This window comes from Microtus oregoni, unplaced genomic scaffold (assembly GCF_018167655.1).
Source record: "Microtus oregoni isolate MIOR12 unplaced genomic scaffold, Mior012 000038F_ref0000394, whole genome shotgun sequence".
In the NCBI taxonomy this organism is placed as follows: Eukaryota; Metazoa; Chordata; class Mammalia; order Rodentia; family Cricetidae; genus Microtus; species Microtus oregoni.
In genome coordinates, this window is record NW_024543097.1 from 13056905 (window position 1) to 13077541 (window position 20637).

Genomic DNA, 20637 nt, shown 5'->3' on the forward strand with positions numbered 1-20637 from the left:
AGAAGGATGCATTTTAGCAGATGTAGAAGGACTGGAAAATAGATTTTTATACTACCATTTATCTCCTGGTCCTTTGTGACCTTGATTCTGCTATTAAATTCTGAAGTGTCTAAAGTCACATTTTCCTGACAGGCTCCAATGGAAAACTCCACAGTGTTTCCTCTGCTCTTAGCTTAGTAGTCCCAGATGACTCTGAAAGACTAATACCTGATGTGGTGAAGCAGTTGCTGAGAAATACTGTCATGTCAAAAAATACTCTGTCACAAGGTCACAAAAGTTAATTTACTACCTTACATGTATTGTATACCTAGAATTCTATGAACCAATTGTCCAGATTTCAGTCAAAACTCAACTCGATTAAAAATTAATTAGATTTTACCTTGGGCTACAGCAAAGGCTGAGAGGCATTGTAAGGAGGCAGGCAGCCAAGTGGCAGCAGCGGTGCTGAGAAAGCAGCAGAGGCGTAGGACGTACTACGCTGAAGCTTAAGAGCGCGTCTGCATCCGATGCATCGTCAGTGTGGAGACAAATTATTCCTTACTCAGAAACGTGCACTGGAATACACAATCACCTCCAACATCACTCTTAGCTCTGTACAAATTATCACAGCATCTCATCACCAACTCGATGATGTCATTCAGGAAATACTGACTGAATAGGAAATGCTAAATAACAGAATGGGATCAACAATATGCTATCCTTCCCATCACTTACAGGCTAGGACATATCCATAACAGAAGAAAACAAGTAAATGCGAAAGCAAATGACATGTGTTCTACATGTACTACCTCACTTAAGTTGACAGAGCCAATGAGGCAGGATTGTCACTGTTATGAGGGAGGAAATGAGATTTGAGAATCTGAAAGTCTATCACTTAAAAAAGTGGGATATGTTGAGCAGGGGAATTAAAGTATGTTCAAATAATATGCTATATAGGAATAAGAAGCATTTCATTGAAGAAATAATACTTGGCTTTCTTGATCAGTAAAAATATAACATGTCAATCACAGGGTTATATTTCCAATTCTTAAATATGTAAGCTTCTATACCTTCTGTTTAAAAGCCACCTCTGAATGACTATGGCAAACATACAAGATGAAAAACAAAAACCACCTATAATCTTCATGCAGAATACTATTTTAAGTATCTTTCTTTTAAATTCCAATGAGACTGTGAAAATCAATTTTGGAACATCAACTTCTCCAAAAAGCCATAAAATAGGCATTTCTGCTTCACTGATTCCCTATCACTGTGATACTGTGAAATGATTAAAGTTTAAAGTGGTCATCGTTTATACTTCAAATAACTACGAGTCTCCCCCTGTTAAAAAGTGATTTTCCTCCCCACCTTGTCTTTCCAAAGTTAAGGACATGTACTTTCACTATACTCCTGCTGTCTAAATCACAGGACCGGGTAATGAAGAGATTACAGGCTTGCGAGCCTTTTTTTCCTTTCCACGGAGGTTAGTCTGCATGGATGACCCTTCAACTTTAGCTGGCATCAGGACCACCCACAGGACCTGTTAGGATAGCTCAGCCCTTCTCCCAAAGTTCCTCCATCTGCAAGTTTGAGGGGGGAGCAGAAAGTAAAGTAACTGTTGTAACTGCCAAGTCTTTCACAGGTAACTAAGCTAGGGGTTCACAAATCTGTTAATTTATCTCAGTAACATCCCATCGTTATATAAGCCCAGACTGATTTTTTACATCTCATTTTGTCATTACAATCTATCACGTGTCATCAGTACACTAACCAGCTTCCACAATGAAGCCACAATTACTTTTATAAAATACAAATTTGATCATTATTCTTCCTAGAATGAAACCTTCCAAAACTTCCTATCACCCCCAAGACAAAGATACATAAAATAATAATCACGTTGCATTTCTCACTTCACTTCTGCATCTACTGCTACTGTAGCGGACGGCAAACCATGATGGTCTAAAGCAGCACATGCTGGTTAGCTTACAATCCTGCAAGTCGAAGAAACAAACGTCAGTCTCCGGGGGAAAGTGAAGGGAGGCCTCTGTTCGCTGTGAATGTCCTAGGGTTAAGTGAGATGCTCTGCCTCAAGGGAATGAGGCAGAGTAATAGGGGAAGGCACCCGACATCTTTCTCTGAGCTCCCCATGTGGTAAATGGGTGCACATACTGCATACTTACATATATGTACTACACACATACATCAAACACCATAGGCACACAGAAAAAAGAAATGGTCCTCATGTTTTCCAACTAATCTGATTCAATGATTTCAAAAGACATACTTAAAAAGAAAAAACAATACCACTAGTTAGTATTTGAAAAATTCTACCTATTTGAGACCACCAGTTAGAAATTTCCCTATCGGTAAGACCACAGATTAAAGAGTCCATGGTTTACATATGAATGCCTATTACTATAAGACATACATGATAGAAATAATAACTAACATTGGCTGAGGTTGATTCTGCTTTTCATCAATACAGCTAGTCCCCACTCGAGAGTCAATGACAACAAAATTATAGTTCCTTTTTACAGTGTTGTGAACTTTTTGTTCCATTTTTAATATATGTAATTTGTTACATAAAGTATAGAAGAAAAAATATAAAATTTCATTTTCCAAGGTGTGTGTGTGTGTGTGTATATATATATATATATATATGAATAAAGCATTCTATTAAAAAAATCATCTGCAGTTATCTTTCTAATGCCCGTGGTCTTTCTAATTTAAACACTCTTATTTAAATGCCATTAAAATTCTTAACATGCATATTTATTAGTCTTTGTAAAAGGGGATGTGAGACAAGTCTTTTGTGGTATGATTTAATTGTTCTCTTCAAGGACTGGGTAGAAGGTGAACATGAATTGAGTTAGCAAGATAAAACACCAAGGGCTCTTTGCCAGGGTAAAACAAGCTTGCCTGTTCTTGCATATCCTTATCATTTCACTCCTGAACTAGGCTAGTACAGAACAGTATTACACATAAGGTATACTAAATATTATATAAGACTGGGTCAACACTTTACTATCAGATAAAGAATCTCAATTAAAGTGTCAAATAAATTTTATTAAGCCAATTAAATATAGTTTACATTAGTCTAAGGTACAGAGAAGAGTAGTACGAGTTCATCAAACACACTTCTATCTGTATTTTAAAATGTACAATACCTTCTAAGAGGACTGTAACTATACAATTATGAAACAATAACTTGCTATGTGAAAAAGCTTTTTTTCTGTTGTTTTTTTTCAGTTCTTGCAACTGAACTAGGGGTTTGGGACTTGCCAGGAAAGCATTTACCACTGAGCAACATGCCCATCTCCAAAACTTATATTATAAAAAAAGGAAAATGATAAATAAGAATTAAACTATTACATAAACAAAACTGAAGCTAAGCCTATGTTCCTTCCAAAGGAATTCCCCCCTCATCTAACCAGAACAGTCAACGTTCTGATGCTGTGAAGCAACATTATCATCTCAAAGCCCATACTCAAGGACAGAGCATCCAGTTACAACACACGCAGAAAGGACATGTTTTAAGTAAGTTTATGGTTTTGTGAGACAGCTGGCATCCGTGCCTACCCTCAGCCACGTGCTGCAGCACATAGCCAGCAGTTCACACGGCAGACACAAACAGGGATCCACTTTGGAAAAAGAAGGTTGAAATTCCCATGTTATATAATAATGTATATATAAAAAATGTCTATTTGTCATTTTATTTTTTCAAATATATCAAAATTCATTAAATTTCAGCATTATCTCAAAAATCCACCGGCTTCAAATATTTACTGTCACCTATGTATTGGGTTCTGGAAGATTGCCTAAAATCAAGCAAAAAATGCTTATTGCTCTCACAGAGCCTAACACATAGGTCACGTGGTTGCTGGGAATGGAATTCAGGCCTTGTGTAAGAGCACTGAGTGATGTTTTACTCTTTTGGATTTTGGTGGGGTACCACATAGCTCCCAAATAAATCACACACAGAGGCTTACTCTCAGTTATGAATGCCCAGCCTTAGATTGTTTCTTGCCAGCTTTTCTTAAATTATTCCAACTACCTTTTATCTCTGGGCTTTTATCTTTCTCTATTTCTGTATACCTTTCTCCATGGTTTGGGTGGCTGGGTGTAGCTGGGTGGCTGGCCCCATCTTTTCTTACTCCTTGATCTCTTGATCTTTCTTCCCAGATTTCTCCTATTTACTCTCTCTGCCTGCTGGCCCTGCCTATCCTTGCTTATTCCTTGCCATTGGATGTTCATCTCTTTATTAGCCCACCAGGTGTTTTAGACAGGCACTGCAACACAGCTTCACAGTTAAACAAATGTAGCAGAAACTAAAGTCACACACCTGAAAATAATATTCCCCAACAACTGAGTGAGTGCTCTTAACCACTGATCCATCTCTCCAGCTCCCAGAGACCTTTTTTGCATTTTCTGAATGTAGGCATTCATAACTTGGAAAGGGAGGAAGTATAGATATTGCAAATGTCTGAGTAATTTAGAACTAATCACTTGCATTTCACAAGTGTAACCCTCTGCTGTCTAGGCATGTGCTTAAAAGTTTAAAGTATTTAAAGCTAATTTCTTAATATTTTGATCATAAATCTGGAATTTTCTAACTTTTCTATTCTGTCCTATAAAAGTACAACACAGAGAAAAACTGACAAGGTAAAGTATTTTTCACAATGCTGTATTTTACATTTTGCTCTTGCCTGTACTTGTCTGTGGCACTAAATGCCAGAGCCTAGTAGACTATCCCTATCCTCATGCAGAATGCTGCTGAGACTGTTAGCAATAAAACCTGCCTAGAAAAAATTAAAATTCTTCATTCCTTTTCAATCTCAAAATTGTTTCTTCCCCTAGCATCTTTCAGGAAGTTACAACTAAATTTCAATCTCGGTCTACAATTTATATAGACCGTCAATAGTGTATGCTTTACACTTTAAACTATGAATTCCCATTGTTGCTTATTTTTCCATTGTACTGATAATGTGTTCCTACTCCTACTTAAACATCATGGTAACATAAGTTGGAATAGCTTTGCATGTTCAGAGTCAGACATGGCAAATGAAAATTGGGCTGCTGCTGTCTGACATACTAATGTATTGGTTAAACTCTCCAGGCAACTATACCTGGCTGAGCTTCAAAACTGGTGAGTCAGGTGGTATAGCTAAGCTATTCTTACGCTATACTCACTCCTGCTCATCCACCTGCAACAAAATAGCATTGGGCACCATGTTTAATCCTGGAATCGAGGCTCTCCAAACCTGACTTCCATGGGAACACTTCATGATGTTCAGCTTTCAAACCACCCACTTTGCTGGACTACTCTTGCCATCTTTACAAGCCCCAGAGACTCTGTACTTCTATCAAACAGCATCTCTCCTCCTCCGCATCTGACCCCTTCTTACTGTGACCTGCTTCAAGTTCATCTTCAGTGAAGCATTTTTAAGCCCCCCTTCTCATCTATATTCCTGAAACACATATTGTTATTTTTAAAATATTAATTAAATCTTTTATAAGTGTATCTCAAATTGAGGTTCATAAAATTACACTAAGACATTACAAAAGAAGAACACAGTTTTGTATGACTTCTTCCAATCTAGTTCTATAAATGTACCCTAAGACTCCTCATTTGTGTGTTCAGGGTCTCACTTCAACTTCCCCCAAAAGAAACTGAGATTAGTAACCAAACAACACTCTACTCTACAGTATTTTACTAACACTGCCATAGGATGAAGTTAGAGTTACGTTTTCATACGACGAAAATGACTTTTGACAGAAAGAATTTCAAGACTTTCTTGAACCCAGAACTGCTCAAAACACAAAGTAACATAAATCTTCTGCAACACCGGTAAACTTTTCAAGCTTATTTGTGTATGCATTTTATCTTATGAAAGTAAGAGAATACTAAATACTGCTTTGCAGATGACTTTTTCCAAATTCTGTTTCACGAGCATCTGGTCCTGCTGGGTGTATTGTATAGAGGCGAACATGCATGGCATCCATGCGTGTGACAGACAGAGTCAACAGGAGCTGCCGTCCTTAAGTACTGTCTTTTTATCTTCTCATGCATCTGCATCCACCTTCTGAAGCAGGCCATGCACTGTGTTTCACTCAAAGCCTTGCTCAATTGTAAGACCTAAGGAAGTTTAGGGTTTGTGGAAAGCAGGCCACGCAGGGATTCCTCCCATCAAGTCATTATAGCTCACATTCTTACTTCTAGGACTAGTACATGCAGAATTAACTACGGGGTCTAAAAGCTTAAAAAGCAGATTCTAGAAGATAAGCCTTGAGCCATATAAACAATCGTTTTCCTTTTGAACATAAAGCTATCTCAGGACATTTCAGTGACAAGTGGTTTGGTCTACTAAAGATCCAGCATGGCAGCCAAACCCCTCAGACAAGGGTAACAGCTGGTCACGTGACATCTTATGACAAGCCCTGGTAAACTAGAAAGGGCATGGCTAGCTTCACTTCATTGTCCCCATTAGCACAAGTAGACAGAAATCTTATTTTATCCCCTAGTTATCATGGCATACACATTCCTTTAACTGTTAAAAAAAATAAGCAAAATATCCTGGAAAAATGTTATCAAAAGAAATGAAGGTAGATGTTGAACACATGGCCAAGAGTTCTTCCCCAATTACACTCCTATTTTTTAACAAGTCTCTCACTGACCCTGAGCCATTGGTCACACTAGAATGGCTAGCCTTCATGCCCTAGACATCCTCAGCCTTGCCAAACTGAGTCAGGCTGGGGATTCAAACTCAGGTCGTTATGTTCCATGTGCCGAGAACTCAACAGATGGTCCACCTTCCCAGTCCAATTTTGGTCTTCATATTGTTCTAATAAAACAACTTCCTGGAAAGTTACAATTGCTTGACAGCAGATGCCACATCACAAGACTATTTTAGGTATTTGAATGTTGAGCAAGTAATACATTCAGAGGGCTAAGAATGTTGAAGATGTAAAATACGAGGCAGTGAGATGAATCAGTAGGCAGAAGCACTTACTACCGAGCACTTCTTCATGACCTGAGTTTGAGCCCTGGGACCCACACTGTGGAAAGACAGAACTCACTCTGGGAAGCTGTCCTCTGACTTCACACAAGTACACTAAAATGTAATAATACATTATAAAATGTTGCTGATTTCTTTTACATCTCCCCTGCCCTTCACAAACATGTAAGTTCAGCATTAGTTTTGTACGTGTGTATACACACACACATATATGTTGGCAATCAAACTCATGAATGTCAAAGAAAGCTCTATACCACAGCACTACAAACCCACTCCGTATCTATATGATCAGTGTTTCTTGATCACATAGAAAATTCAGGCACATGATCTTAAAGGCCTTAATCTTCACACATGAGAGCAATGCAACATAAACTCTGATTTGTAGTGTTCTCCTTTATAATTAATATACCAAGGAACTCTCTTTATTCAGAACACAGAAAACTCCCTAACAGAACTCCTTCAGACAGAGGACCGTGAATTATTTAGTTAGCACCTAATAGTAAAAATTTCTATCTGCTGATGCTATGAACAATGTTGCAGTGACTAGCTAACACAATCCCACACATAAATAAATGTGACAAAGAGAGAAATTATGAGTTACTGCTGAGTCAAAGCTACATATTTTATAATTTTGACAAATTCTCCAAATTACCTTGTAGAAAGGGTTTTCCAGCTCATACTCTCCAAAGTAAATGATCAACGAGAGCCTTTGCTATGTCTACCAAGAAAATTAGATATTAAAGTCTGAGATTTAGATTAATATTCTAGATTGAAACAGCATTTGATTATAGCTTTAATTTTTCTTCATCTACTGAGAGTGGAGAATTATAATACCATTAAAAGGCACTGAAAGGTATTTCTAATTCTGAACTGTCTATTCACCTCTATGGCCAATTACTCTACTTGGCTGTTTGTCTTGTTTTCTCAATCACTAGCTTCTTTTTGTATACTGATGAGATCTAGAATGTTATGAAATGAGTGTTTCTTGATCAGCAAATCTTTTATACGCAGACAGACTGCTTTTTAAAGCAGCACTGATACTTTCTTTTCGCAGCTTTGTAATTTTAAGCTTTCTTTTTATTCTTTTCTTCTGCGTTCCTTTGACTTAATTGTAGGTTTGCGTTTTCCTAATTTTTTATTTGGATGCCTGAGGCACTTTATTTATTTATTTGCTTGTTTGTTTTGGGGGTAAATATTTACAGCTCTGAATCACCTCTTAAATATTATGTAAATTTGTATCTTCCCCACTCCTTTCCCACATCCACAATAAATGAGGCACACAGGCTTAAATTCCAAGGAAATTCCTCACTTTTAGAGGCATTTTGTCAGAGCTTGGTGAAATTCATAGTAATTATAACCAGTAATGAAGTAACACATGATATTTCAATGCATGGTATTTCAATACATGTGTATATTACACAATGTTTAAATCAAGTTCCACATAACTCTTTCTTCAAATTTATCATTTATAATGGTGGAAAGAGTCAAAACACTTTCTCCGAACTTTAAGAAACATACAATATTTCATTATTAATGTTAATAACACTGCTGCCTAACACCTCACCAGGATATCTCATTCCTGCCTGTACCATACCCTACACTTCCTCCTCTATCTGTGGCCCTAATAAACACCACTCCATTGGCATCAGGCCAGCTCTTTTAATTTCCACATGACATCATGCATACTTATCTTAGTAGTATCATATTGTAGGCATTTTCTTTTATTCATTCATCAGTTAATGAATACTTGGGTTGTTTCCATTACTTGGGAAAGTTGATTTATGCTGCAGTGAACATGGCAGTGAAGATATCTCTTGCATGTGCTTACTTCATGGTTTTGATTGCAAACTAGTGAAGGAACTAAAGCAGCATATGCCAGTGTTACTTCTGACCTTCTGAAGACCCTTGGTAGTATTTTCCAAAATGTTTTTCCTAATTTACACTACATCACCTAATTTAAGTGTGCTTCACACAACAGCCCTTCTGCATGAGAATACAGAATATACTTTTAAGATACATATGAACCATGTGTACTATATATGGAGTCTAATTTTAGGAAAACTTCAGTTCATGCTCTTTTTCCTTGTTCTCTTTATCACTACTCTATAGCTTCCAACAGGAACAAAGGGAAAATATGCATCATGTATCTATATTCATATAAAAAATCATGTGAATCGAATTTCCTGTTTTCAACATGCCCCTAAGTCTACTTATATAGATGGCCTAATAATTACTTTATAGATGAAGGATACACCAAGGCCATATTTGTACTATGAACAGGAAGTCTTGCCTTTCAACTGGGATAAGAATTTCCAAACGAAAATCTTTTAATCTCTCTCAGGTCTCTTCTGTCTCTTTCCATTACCTTTTAAATATTGGCAGAATAATTAAGAAATAAAACTCCCTACCAAATAACCACGCCCTTTTCCACTCTCACACACAACAACCCAACAACGACAATAAAAACAACAGTATTTAAGAAGGTTTTAAATAGGATTACAAATATAATACCACTAAGAAAAATATATTGGTCACCAAGACTGGCTTTAAATTTTGAGATGAACTAGTTTTTCTCTGAGACTCAAGGATGACACCCCAGCAAGTTCTGGAGAATAAACCTAGAGCTCCACAGACGACAACCGACAGTGATGACAGATTTACCATAAGATGCTCTCTTTCTTTGCTCAAACCGAAGGCCCAAATGGAGATGTATGTATTTCTGGTGTATTCCTATAGAAATAGTGTGTGATTCTGTGTGTGCTTTTCCACTCTCAATAGGCTTAATTAACTTTTTTTTAAGGAATGGAATTGATTTTAAAGGGACTGAGAGATCCCTTAGTGGCTAAGAGTGGCATTACTCTCCTCCCACAGAGCTCAGTTTGGTTCCCAGAACCTATGTGAGCCACCTCTGACTCGAGCTCCAGGTGACTGATTCTGCTGTGCCCCATGGGCACTTGTTCCCAAAAACACACACCATAATTAAAAATAATAGAAATCAAACTTTAAAGGAGTCTTAAAGTAAGTAGAAGTGTAAACAGTATGAATTCTAGTTCAAAAAATTCCCACAAACTGGATTTTAACAACTATAAATGAAATCTGACATATTTAATCATCTCATTTTCAAGAGTTAAAAACAGCATCTTTCCTTTCAAATTTTAAACACATAGCACCTTTTAAAACTCCCATCTAAATGATAGCATAGAAGAACTAACTGCAAACATACAGATAGCTTAAAAAACATTAGACAAGCATGGAATTTACTATTATGTATTTGGATGACTATATCAATACTTTTAAAAGTACCTTAAAATTTATTATTATTAAACCTGAATTTTCTGTTTTAAGAGACTCACTATGAAACCTGATGAATGTTTCTGCTCAAAGTGAATGTCTTAAGGTATTCAACAAACAATTGGCATTTTAAAAATATACCTAGAAATTAAGTCAGTCTATCTGTGCCCATTTCCCAGCCTCATTCTTGCACAGTTATTACCAGCATCCTGGCCCTACAGTTTATTCAAAGTGAACAGCATTATTTCCCAGGGAACATATATACATATGTTCATACGCACACCCACACCCATAGAGAGAGAGAGAGAGAGAGAGAGAGAGAGAGAGAGAGAGAGAGAGAGACCAACAGACTGATGAAACATTTTGATGGGCTGGTGTCCATGCTAGACTGTTAATGATTTTACTGTTACCTCTACTCTACATGTAACCACAAAGATAGCTCTTTGATTTTCACATCTCTACCTTAACTATACCAAGAAACCTTATTTGATCATAATATTTAAGTCAAGCCAGGCATGGTATTGAGGTGGAGATACAGAACCAGAAGTTTAAGTTCATTCTCAGCCACAGTGTGGGTTCAAGGACAGCATGTATCAAATCACCAAAAATTAAATTTTAAATGTTTTTAAAATGAAAAACAGTAGTTATTGCTTTCCATATGCCACAGAGTGCACAGCATCTAACCATACCCTCCCCACATTAGCACAGCCGCTCTGTTACCGCCTTACTCTTTGGTTTTGGAGTCCTTACTCATGACAGGTCAGAATGCTGCTGAGCAGAGAGTGCACAGTAAGTAAATATCTCCTGTGCTGAACCATGAGCATTTTCCACTATTCTCTTTATTCAAATGTAAAATTAACTTAAAAACTACCCAGAGGATCCTAATAAATTAAGGAGCGTGAAGCCGGGCGGTGGTGGCGCACGCCTTTAATCCCAGCACTCGGGAGGCAGAAGCAGGTGGATCTCTGGGAGTTCGAGGCCAGCCTGGTCTACAAGAGCTAGTTCAGGGACAGGCTCCAAAGCTACCGAGAAACCCTGTCTCGAACCCCCCCCCCCAAAAAAAAAATTAAGGAGCATCGGCACAGATGTAGGGAAAGCAAGTCTCTGGTTTCACAAAAAAGCTAAACAAAGAAAACTCAACATACAAAAAAACTTTGTCAAAGCCACTATAAAAACATAACCTTAGAGAGCAGCACTGAGAGACGTGGCAGCCGTCCGAGTCACCTGAAACAGCGCAGCGCCTCCCCTGGAGCCTCCCTCTGCTCTCAGGATGCTCTTTGATTTCACTGATCCCTCGTGCTGCTGCCACAGCCTCTCTTCTGGACATGAGTTCGTTATCGCAGTCATGGAAAAATGAACTACTTTATCAACATTATCTGCCTGTGAGATTTTGGCAATCCACACTAAAGTCTGGTAAACAGCCACAGTTATCAGATTCTGCCAGAAGGCAAGCACAGCCTACGGCTCAAGAAGCGGCTCTGCCTGGCTGACCGATGGTTATTCATGAACACTTGAGCTTTGAGACCATCCAGACAGTTTCTTCTATAAAAGCTATATTGGAGAAAAACTAGCTTTACCCAATATAATAAACTTCTGAAGTGCCATTTAAATGCAAAATTAGGTAAATTTTTACTTATATTTTCTCAAATTCTACATTGTATCTCAAAATTCGGCTCTGCTCAGCCTGATTTGCCTTTTATACAGACGTATAGGATTGAATATGTGGCTGGCTCTTTCCAATTTAGTATTATGTCAAAAGAAAAGACTCACTTTCCTTGACTCCACACTCACACTCCTTAAAATAAACAGTTCTTCTAGCTTCTACTAAAGTCTACGCTCCAATCCATGGTTAACAACACGGATTCAATCTCCAACACTGCCTCTGTCTGCAGGTCCTTTGCCATGTAAAGCAATAGCTGCCCACTCATCATCCTGTCTGATGTTAAAAGCAACAACAACATTGAATAGAGCTAATGACAAAACATATCCCATAGCAACACGGGAGGGGTACCGAAGATAATCCATATGGGGGGGGGGGGTCAGCCAAGGGCTAGGGCTGTGCCTCCAGGGCTGGGTGTCTGCTAGGTTCTCAGGAGGCCCTGCACTCGATCCCAGACAAAGGAAGGGAAGAGGATAAAGGAGGGGGTGTTACTCGGAAGTCCTAGGAACTAACCGATGGAGTCAATCCTCTGACATTCACTGGAAGCTTGCTCTGATCTAGCACTCTTCCAGTACTAGGGAGGCATGAATTCTAAGTCAAACACAGTTTTGGCCTTCTAAAACTTACACTGCACTTGAGGGAGAGAAAATAATTAGAATGCATGATGTCTATAAAGGTGCATATACATAACCATTAGAAGTTAACCATGGAAAAATAAGAAAAGGAGGAGGGAACACCCGATAAGAATACACTATTTATACAAGACAGAGAAGGGCACTTGGATGAAGTGCTTCATGAGAAGCAGCTAAACCAGGAAAGAAGAAGCCATGGAAGCCCACTGGGTTTGCTGCTTTAAGATGACAAATATGGGTGATCAGACAGTCCTACTTACAACAATACTTCCCCTGTCCTAGACTCCTCCATGGGCTCTGGGAGGCAATGCAGGTGAGGAACAGACGGTAAGGCACCCAGTCAATAATAGCATTATTAAGTGGTAAAACTCAAGCAATTCTCCCATTCTAGTTGTCTAGTTTCCCTGCACTTATGAGTGCAAAGAATAAAGATTAAAACATACTTTAGTCACTGTAGGCATTACAGTAATAAAATTATATTTTCATGAATAGGAGAAAAACACATGGAAAACAAAAATTGCACCTAAACAAAATAATGCTCTCTATATAGGCTAAAAATAAAGTCTAGAGAGATGAAAATTATGTATTTTCTATCTAATTTTATATGGCATATTATATGGTCAAATATATTAACTTCTTACACAATTTAAATCAAGAAATAGATTCAGTAATAAGAATACAAATAACTTCTCAAAGGAAGATATATGGTGATAACACAACTATAACAAAATCCATATCAATTTCTTCTCCACTCATAACTGAAAATTGTCTTTCATAACTCTGTATTACAATTATCTTTTAAAAAGAGTAACATGATACTGTGAACCAAGGGTATAGCAATGTTTACAATAAACAGATACTAATGTCCATATTTCAAATACTAGGCCTTTATATCAGCCTAATAGGTAGATAAGTTTTAAGTTTTTACCTCATAAAACCATCATTTACAGCTCTTTAACCTTCTACAGCTTCCAGCATTCACTTATTTGCATAGCTAGTGCTAGAAAATTATGGGATAATCAACTCCACAGTATTATAGATCTGACAGAAAAATAATAATTGACCATGTAATAGTCTAGAGAATCTAATCCATTACCTAAGTTCATTTCGTGGAAATTTTTATGTAGTGAGGGATGTAATTTTATTTGAAATTCTATATCCCTACTCAGGTGCAGGTCTGCAAGCTAATTTCTATCATGGATTTGATCTCTATTGTGGACCTGACTGAGCCTACAGATTGTGCAAATATTTGGCTGGCTTGTGAAGCCAAGCATCAAGATATGTATGAACAGTTTATTTTGTATTAGCCTAACATGGGTAAATGTGTGTTTTAAATTGAGGTTGATTCATAATAGGAGACACTGGGACTGAAGTTCACACTTCTAATTAAGAACACAAAACTCTTGTCATCTAACTGCAGAAGCTGGTGTAGAAGACGTTAAAGGTAACCTTGGGCTTGTGGCTTCTGGGAAGTCGGGTGGAAGGAGGGAAGAACAAACTGAAGTTAGATGTGATGAGATGAATTTGAAGTAAATGTTGGGGGATACACTGTAGGGGCAATACTGCGTTAGAACTGTATTTACTTTTTTGAATGTATTAATGGTAAAGTCTTGAGACTGATCACTCTAAACAGACATTATTTTCCAGACTGACAAGGGAAAACACAGTAACTTTAAAATTTTTCCAATTATAACAGCATTCTTGGGACTGTCACTTTGAATTAAAAGCTGCTCATATTCATATACACATATATATATACATATATACATACATACATACATACACACACACACACACACACACACACACATACATACATACATATAATGGAAAGGGCTCCTGCCATACCCAACCCCATTCCCCAATACTCCAAGTGCTGAGGGGCTCATGGGGGCCACTGTTGTTGTGGTCCAGGTGCCTCAGGTGCTGGCTGGAATATGCCGATATTTCTCATGCCCATTTCTATCTCACACGTCTTGGAGCACATCAAAGAACTGAGTGATAGATCTTAGGGGTCAACCTAAAGCAACCTTTGACCTGGCTGGTCGGGAAGGTATGGTTTCTGAGAAGAGCAGCATAGCTTCAAACTGTCCCAAACTTGCGCTGCATTGTAAATCTCATACTCTAACCTCAAATTTGGACTAAACTCCTCATTGCTAGACATGTTCTTTCATGTGTTCATCTTCAAATCTTTCGCTAGAACCTTTCAAAGCACGAATCTTACATCTTTCAAGATGAATTGGAAAAGAAAGAAATGAGACCATTATGTATCCTAGCAAATATTGAGCAGAAAGGCTATGCATCTTAATAAAACTAAAGCAGGTCTGTATTCCAGCTATGCCAGGAGTTAGTGGTATTCACAGAAGTGATTTATGCTGACTTTAACACATAACTTAAAAACTTTCTTCACTGTGAAAAGCGCTAATGAGTATTCTTTAAAAACACACACACACACACAAAAAAAAAAAAACAAACAAACAAAAAATGGAGTTCAACATACCTTAGGAATAGGATTGAGAAGAACCACCCCAGACTTCTTGGTGATGACTTGTTTTGTTGAGAAGTGGTGATCTATAAGCTGAGGGATATTTGAAAACCCAGTGCCCTCAAATCGATACAGATTCTAGAGGGAGAACAACAAAGCAGAATTATTAGGAAGCCATTGTTTCAGAAAAAAAATCACCTTTATCCATGAGTTAAGTTCTATTTAAGGAGAGCTGTCAGTATACAGCAACATAAACATATTTAACAATGCTCAACCACACACTTGTTAGATAGTAAAAATTAAAAATAGACAGAAAAATAAAACTCTAGTCCACTGCCAAATCTTTTGACAGAAAAATTTTCAAAATACATATAACTCACATCATTATTATAGTATAAAGAGAGGATAACAGAATTGCATTTTACTAAAACGGTGACCAAGCAAACAAGCAGTTCACTCAAGTTTAGACATAAGGAAGATGTTAGCATGTTTCTCCATGTATGCTCCATTCAATAAACATTCAGTACCAAAAATACTGTCCAAAGTTTGAGGGTGCCTGATACAACAATAAATAACTTAATACCTAAAATCATTTTTATTTGCTAATATCATAGGTTTTTCTACAACAGGACTCCAATGTAGTATTGGCCAATAAATAAAGATTCAAACATCACTCGCACAAGAAATGAAGATAAAGAAATAAAGAGTATCAGGGCCAATGCCTTAGAGATCAGCAGGCTCAGAGCTTAACACCGTTTTAGAAGAATTATTTTGTTACCGGAAATGCATGTGCCATATGAGCACAGCCATGTGTGTGGATGTCCACAGAGGCCAGAACTGGCTAGATTTGCAGGCAGTCGGGAGCCTAATTGAACTCTGTCCTCCACACCTTAATCCCAGCACTCGGGAGGCAGAGGCAGGCGGATCTCTGTGAGTTCGAAGCCAGCCTGGTCTACAAGAACTAGTTCCAGGACAGGGTCCAAAGTTGTCCTGTCTCAAAAAAAAAAAAAAAAAAAAAAAAAAAAAAAGCATATTCTCTTAATGGCTGAGCCAGGTAAGAACATTTTTCTCACACTCTGTCATGTGACTCCTGGATTTCCTATTTAAGTAGACCAGTAGTTAGGTATAAGAATCGACAGCAGTAAATATAGAAGGAATGCAGTAGCCACACTTTTCAATGCCAGACGACTGTGATGCAAAGTACTAGAAGCTTCTGTGTGCTTCTTCCTTGGGCTTAACTGAACACACAGGAAGTATGCAGATACAAATGTAAGATAACTATTAAGATAACTATTAAGAAATTGAACTTTCTAATCTCATAAAACCAGAAAGGAGAAGCAGGGGTGACTGCTACAGGCTGAGAAAGAGTGTGTGAGAAACAGCAGGAAGCTAGATAAAACACACTAAACTCCCATGGAAAGGGAGTTAGTTCCCCAGCACAGAGCAGTCGGGAGATGAGCCTGTGGAATATCATGGAAGTGCAGCATGCACTAACGACACCAAGCCCAACAACATTCCCGACAAATAAACGATTTCTACGTCTTCCTCTTTCAATTTACTCTTAACACAGCAACTAGGGCATGTTGTCCCTAAGGATCTCTCCTTTGCCCTCCACATAAGGACAAAGACGGATGCTAATCTGAGCTCACCACTGTCTCTCTACTTATCTCTCACCACTCCTCCTTGGATCATTACTCTCCAGGCCCTGTAATTATCTTCTTGCCCTAAAATATGATATGCACTCCTTCCTCAGAGTGGTTTGCTACATGAATTAATTTATAAAACAGCCAGCCCCACAGGTAATATCTCCTTTACTGGCTTCTCTGCCAGGCTTTCATCAAATTATCTTTTCTGTTACGTTAACTCTGGCCACCTACACAATATACAATCTCCACTTTCACCTCCTAATTTATCACCTTCTTTTCCTTATTGACATTTTCTCCTTAGAATGTATGACTATAATCCTTTGACCCTATCATCACATATATTTTATTTACTCTTAAAGGTATGTGCATACCCACAAAGAACAGAAGAGGGTGCTGGATTCCCACAAGCTGCAGTTACAGGCGGTTGTGAGACATTTAGCACAGATGCTGGGGGACTCCAACTAGGGTCCTCTGGGCTATCCCTCCAGCCCCAGTTTAACATACGTTTTTTATTATCTGTTTCCCTTCTAGAACACAGGGATATTAGTCAACAAATTTGTTCACCTTCTGCTCAGTGTGATAGCCCTATGCTCCATATATGGCGTGACGTGTAGAAATAAATATATAGGAATGACATGAATGACTGCATGTTGTAAAGTAAAGGAGACAAAGTAGATAGATTACAAACAAAGGAAAGTTCACACACTCATGAGCATGAGATATCAAAGTAAAATGTTTAATAATAAGTACTAAATTGAGGCCCATACAGAATGAAACTTCAAATCTACCCTGATATAAACTTCAGAGTAGTTATTGCCCTATCCTAATGATGGCTGCATGATTACTATATAATGGGAAAAAAAGTCCACTATACAGGATTAAGTCACAAATTCAGAATTGTTGTGCAAAAAACATGTTGGCTTTTTATTGCACATGAAGACTCACAGCATGAATTTAAAACGTGGCTTAGAGCCTGGAGACTGCAATAGTAAAGCTTAGTAATGCAGAGATTTAATCACCTCAAAGTGAACTTGATCAATATCTAATCTCTTTCCATTTCCTGATTTAAAAACACATGCTATTGGCCAAAGCTTTCTCCATATCTGAACTACAATGTGATACTTTCATTCACGGCTATGTCTGGAAACAGGGTACTCAGGAAGCAGCAAAGCCATCGCTTGAAACTTTGCTCATTTTGTTATGGTTAGCACATAAAAAGTCTTCTATTTTGACATATATAAGGCATTGTTGTCAATTATGTTCTACCAACTATGCCATGAAAACCAGGACTTATTCCTATTTCAAATAATAACTCTGGACCACTGGACCTGTTGATGGACCTCTCCCCCTACTCTTCCCAACTTCTGTAGTGACCACTCAATGCTGGGCCCCCACACAGCCAGCGTCTTCCACTTGGATTCTTTCTCACGACAACATGATCCCAGCACACCCGTACTGTGAGCTATGACCGGATTTCAAACTTTTTGTGGCTGAACAGTATGCTGTGGTGCACACTCAACACTACCTTTTCTTTACCCAGCTACGGGACATTTAGGGTGACACTGACTATTCTGAATAGTGTAAGGGAAACAATGGAAATAGATCTTTTTAACATGTTCATCTCAACTAGCCATGTGATCCAAGGAAGAGGGCTTCTGGATCATGTCATTCTGTGCTCAGATTTTTGAGGAAGCTTCACAATGACCTTTATAACAGCTATGCTAATTAACATTTCAAACACATAAAGACCTCTTTTCCCCCCTTCATTTCCTCACAGTTTTTACTCTTAGTTTGTCTTCTGAAAACAGACATTTTCACAAGAACAACATGCTGTCTTGGTGGTTTTAATTTATATGATTAGATATGTTGAACATCTTCCATGAATGACTGTTGCCATTTGTACTTCCTCTTCTAAGACAGAAATGTCACTGTGAAAGGGTATTCACACCCTTGGACAAGGAACTACAGACAATAGGTGACGGTTGAGAGGGAGACCAGCCCCTCCCGGGGACAAGCCCTCTAGATGGCTGTCCAATACAAAGTGGTCAGGCCCAAACCGCACACACATAAACAACAAGAAGACTTGGCAAGCTGTATTTATAGATTGCATACACAAGTGTATGTATGCATGCGTGCATGCATTTATCAGTTTGAGAAAGGAGGGAACATAGAAGGAGATGGAGGGAAAAGACTTGGGAGGATCTGGAGGAAAGAAGGGGAAGGGAGAAAGTGATATAATTATATTCTCAATAAATTTTGTAAAAAATAGAAAATTGCTTAAAAGGCTATTCAGACCTTTCTTCTTTTTAAATTGGTTTATTCGGTTTTGTGCTATTGGCGTACTTGAATTCCTTACACATTGTGGGAATAACCTCTTCAGCTGTATAGTTTGAACATGCTCTCTTGATTCTCTTAATCTGCCTCTTTACTCTGCTGATGGCTTCCTTTTCGTGCAGAAGTTTTGCTAGTTTGACATAAACACAGCAAACAATCTTTTTGTAGTCTGTATTTGGGGACATATCAAAACACCACTTCCCAGGCTAGTATCTTAAAGCATTTCTCCTGTTTCCTTCTAGCAGCTTCAGAAGTTATGATTTTATGTATAAGCTTTAATAGATTTGATATTTGTTACTGTAAGAAAGGGCAGTTTCATTCTTATACATATGGGCATCTAATGTTCCCAACACCACTTACCTAACAGAGCCATGGTGTACACTTGGCCCCAACAGAAATCAGCTGGTCACAATGTGTGGGTTGGTTTCTGCCTCTCTATTCTGCTCACTGGAATATAGTTTTGTTTTGTTTCAAGACAGGGTTTCTCTGTAGCTTCTTGGAGCCTGTCCTGGAACTCGCTCTGTAGACTAGGCTGGTCTCGAACTCACAGAGATCTGCCTGCCTCTGCCTCCCAAGTGCTGGGATTAAAAGTATGTACCACTACTGTCCAGCTGGTTCTTTCTGTTTTTAATGTCACTTTGATGACGACAACTTAAACGTACATTTTTAGGTCTGGTTATGTGATGTCCCAGCTTCTTTTTGCTCAAGACTGTTTTGGCTATCCAGGTTTATCTATAGTCTCTTATGAACTTTGAGATTATTTATCATAATTCTTTGCTGATAAGTCTGTATATCATATGGGGACATTTTAGTCATGCTGATCTCCTTATGCATACAGGATATCTGTGTATATATCTGTATGATTTTCAGGATCCTTCATCCTTGTTTTAAATTTTTCTTTTCCTTTCACTTGTCTGTTAAATTTGTGGGGAGTGTTTATGGTTGTTCGAAATGGAACTGTTATTTTCACTTTTGGGGGGATAGGTAGGTTTTCTCAGCATATAGAAATATGATCATCACTGAGACTTTCAGCTAAGATCAAGTGCATGCAGAAATACAAATGTGTTTGGGGTGCTGATTTGGATACTCAATTTTATAGAACTTATTGGTTCCAACAGGGTTGTTTTATTTTTTTTAATGTCTTTTAGAAATCTCTATACATGAAATCAGGTCATCTTTTAACAAGGGCAAATTGCTTTTTTTCTTTGTTATTCTGAATTTCCTTTATTTCTTTTTCTCTTGCCAATTGTTCTGGCAAGGGCTTTCCATCCTATGTTGACAAAAGGCAATGACAATGGGCAACCTTGTCTTTTCCAGAAGTTAGAAGGGAGCTCTCCATGACTTCTCCACTCGGTATGGCATTAGCTATGGGTCTGCCATAAGCACCTTCCCTGGGCTGCAGTTATTCTTTCCACCCTCAACTGTGTAGGGTATTCTACCATGGATCAATTTTGAATTTTGTAAAACGCTTTTAGTGTCTACTTAAATTTCGCTCCCTATGTTTTTGCATTTGGCTCTGTTAATACATCAGCTATTTTACACTAAAGCATTCCTGCATCATTTGATCACAGTGAATGATCTTTTCCAATGTGCC

General features: G+C 38.1%; 1 protein-coding gene across 2 annotated transcripts in view; it reads right to left on the reverse strand.

The window, feature by feature from the left end:
* Positions 1-20637, reverse strand: part of Fer (FER tyrosine kinase) — a 315759-nt gene that overhangs the window by 159820 nt on the left and 135302 nt on the right. For both annotated transcript variants that reach the window (XM_041631741.1, XM_041631742.1), the window contains one exon: positions 15079-15201. In XM_041631741.1, the coding sequence (XP_041487675.1) occupies positions 15079-15201 (123 nt within the window). The remainder of the gene's footprint in view (positions 1-15078; positions 15202-20637) is intronic.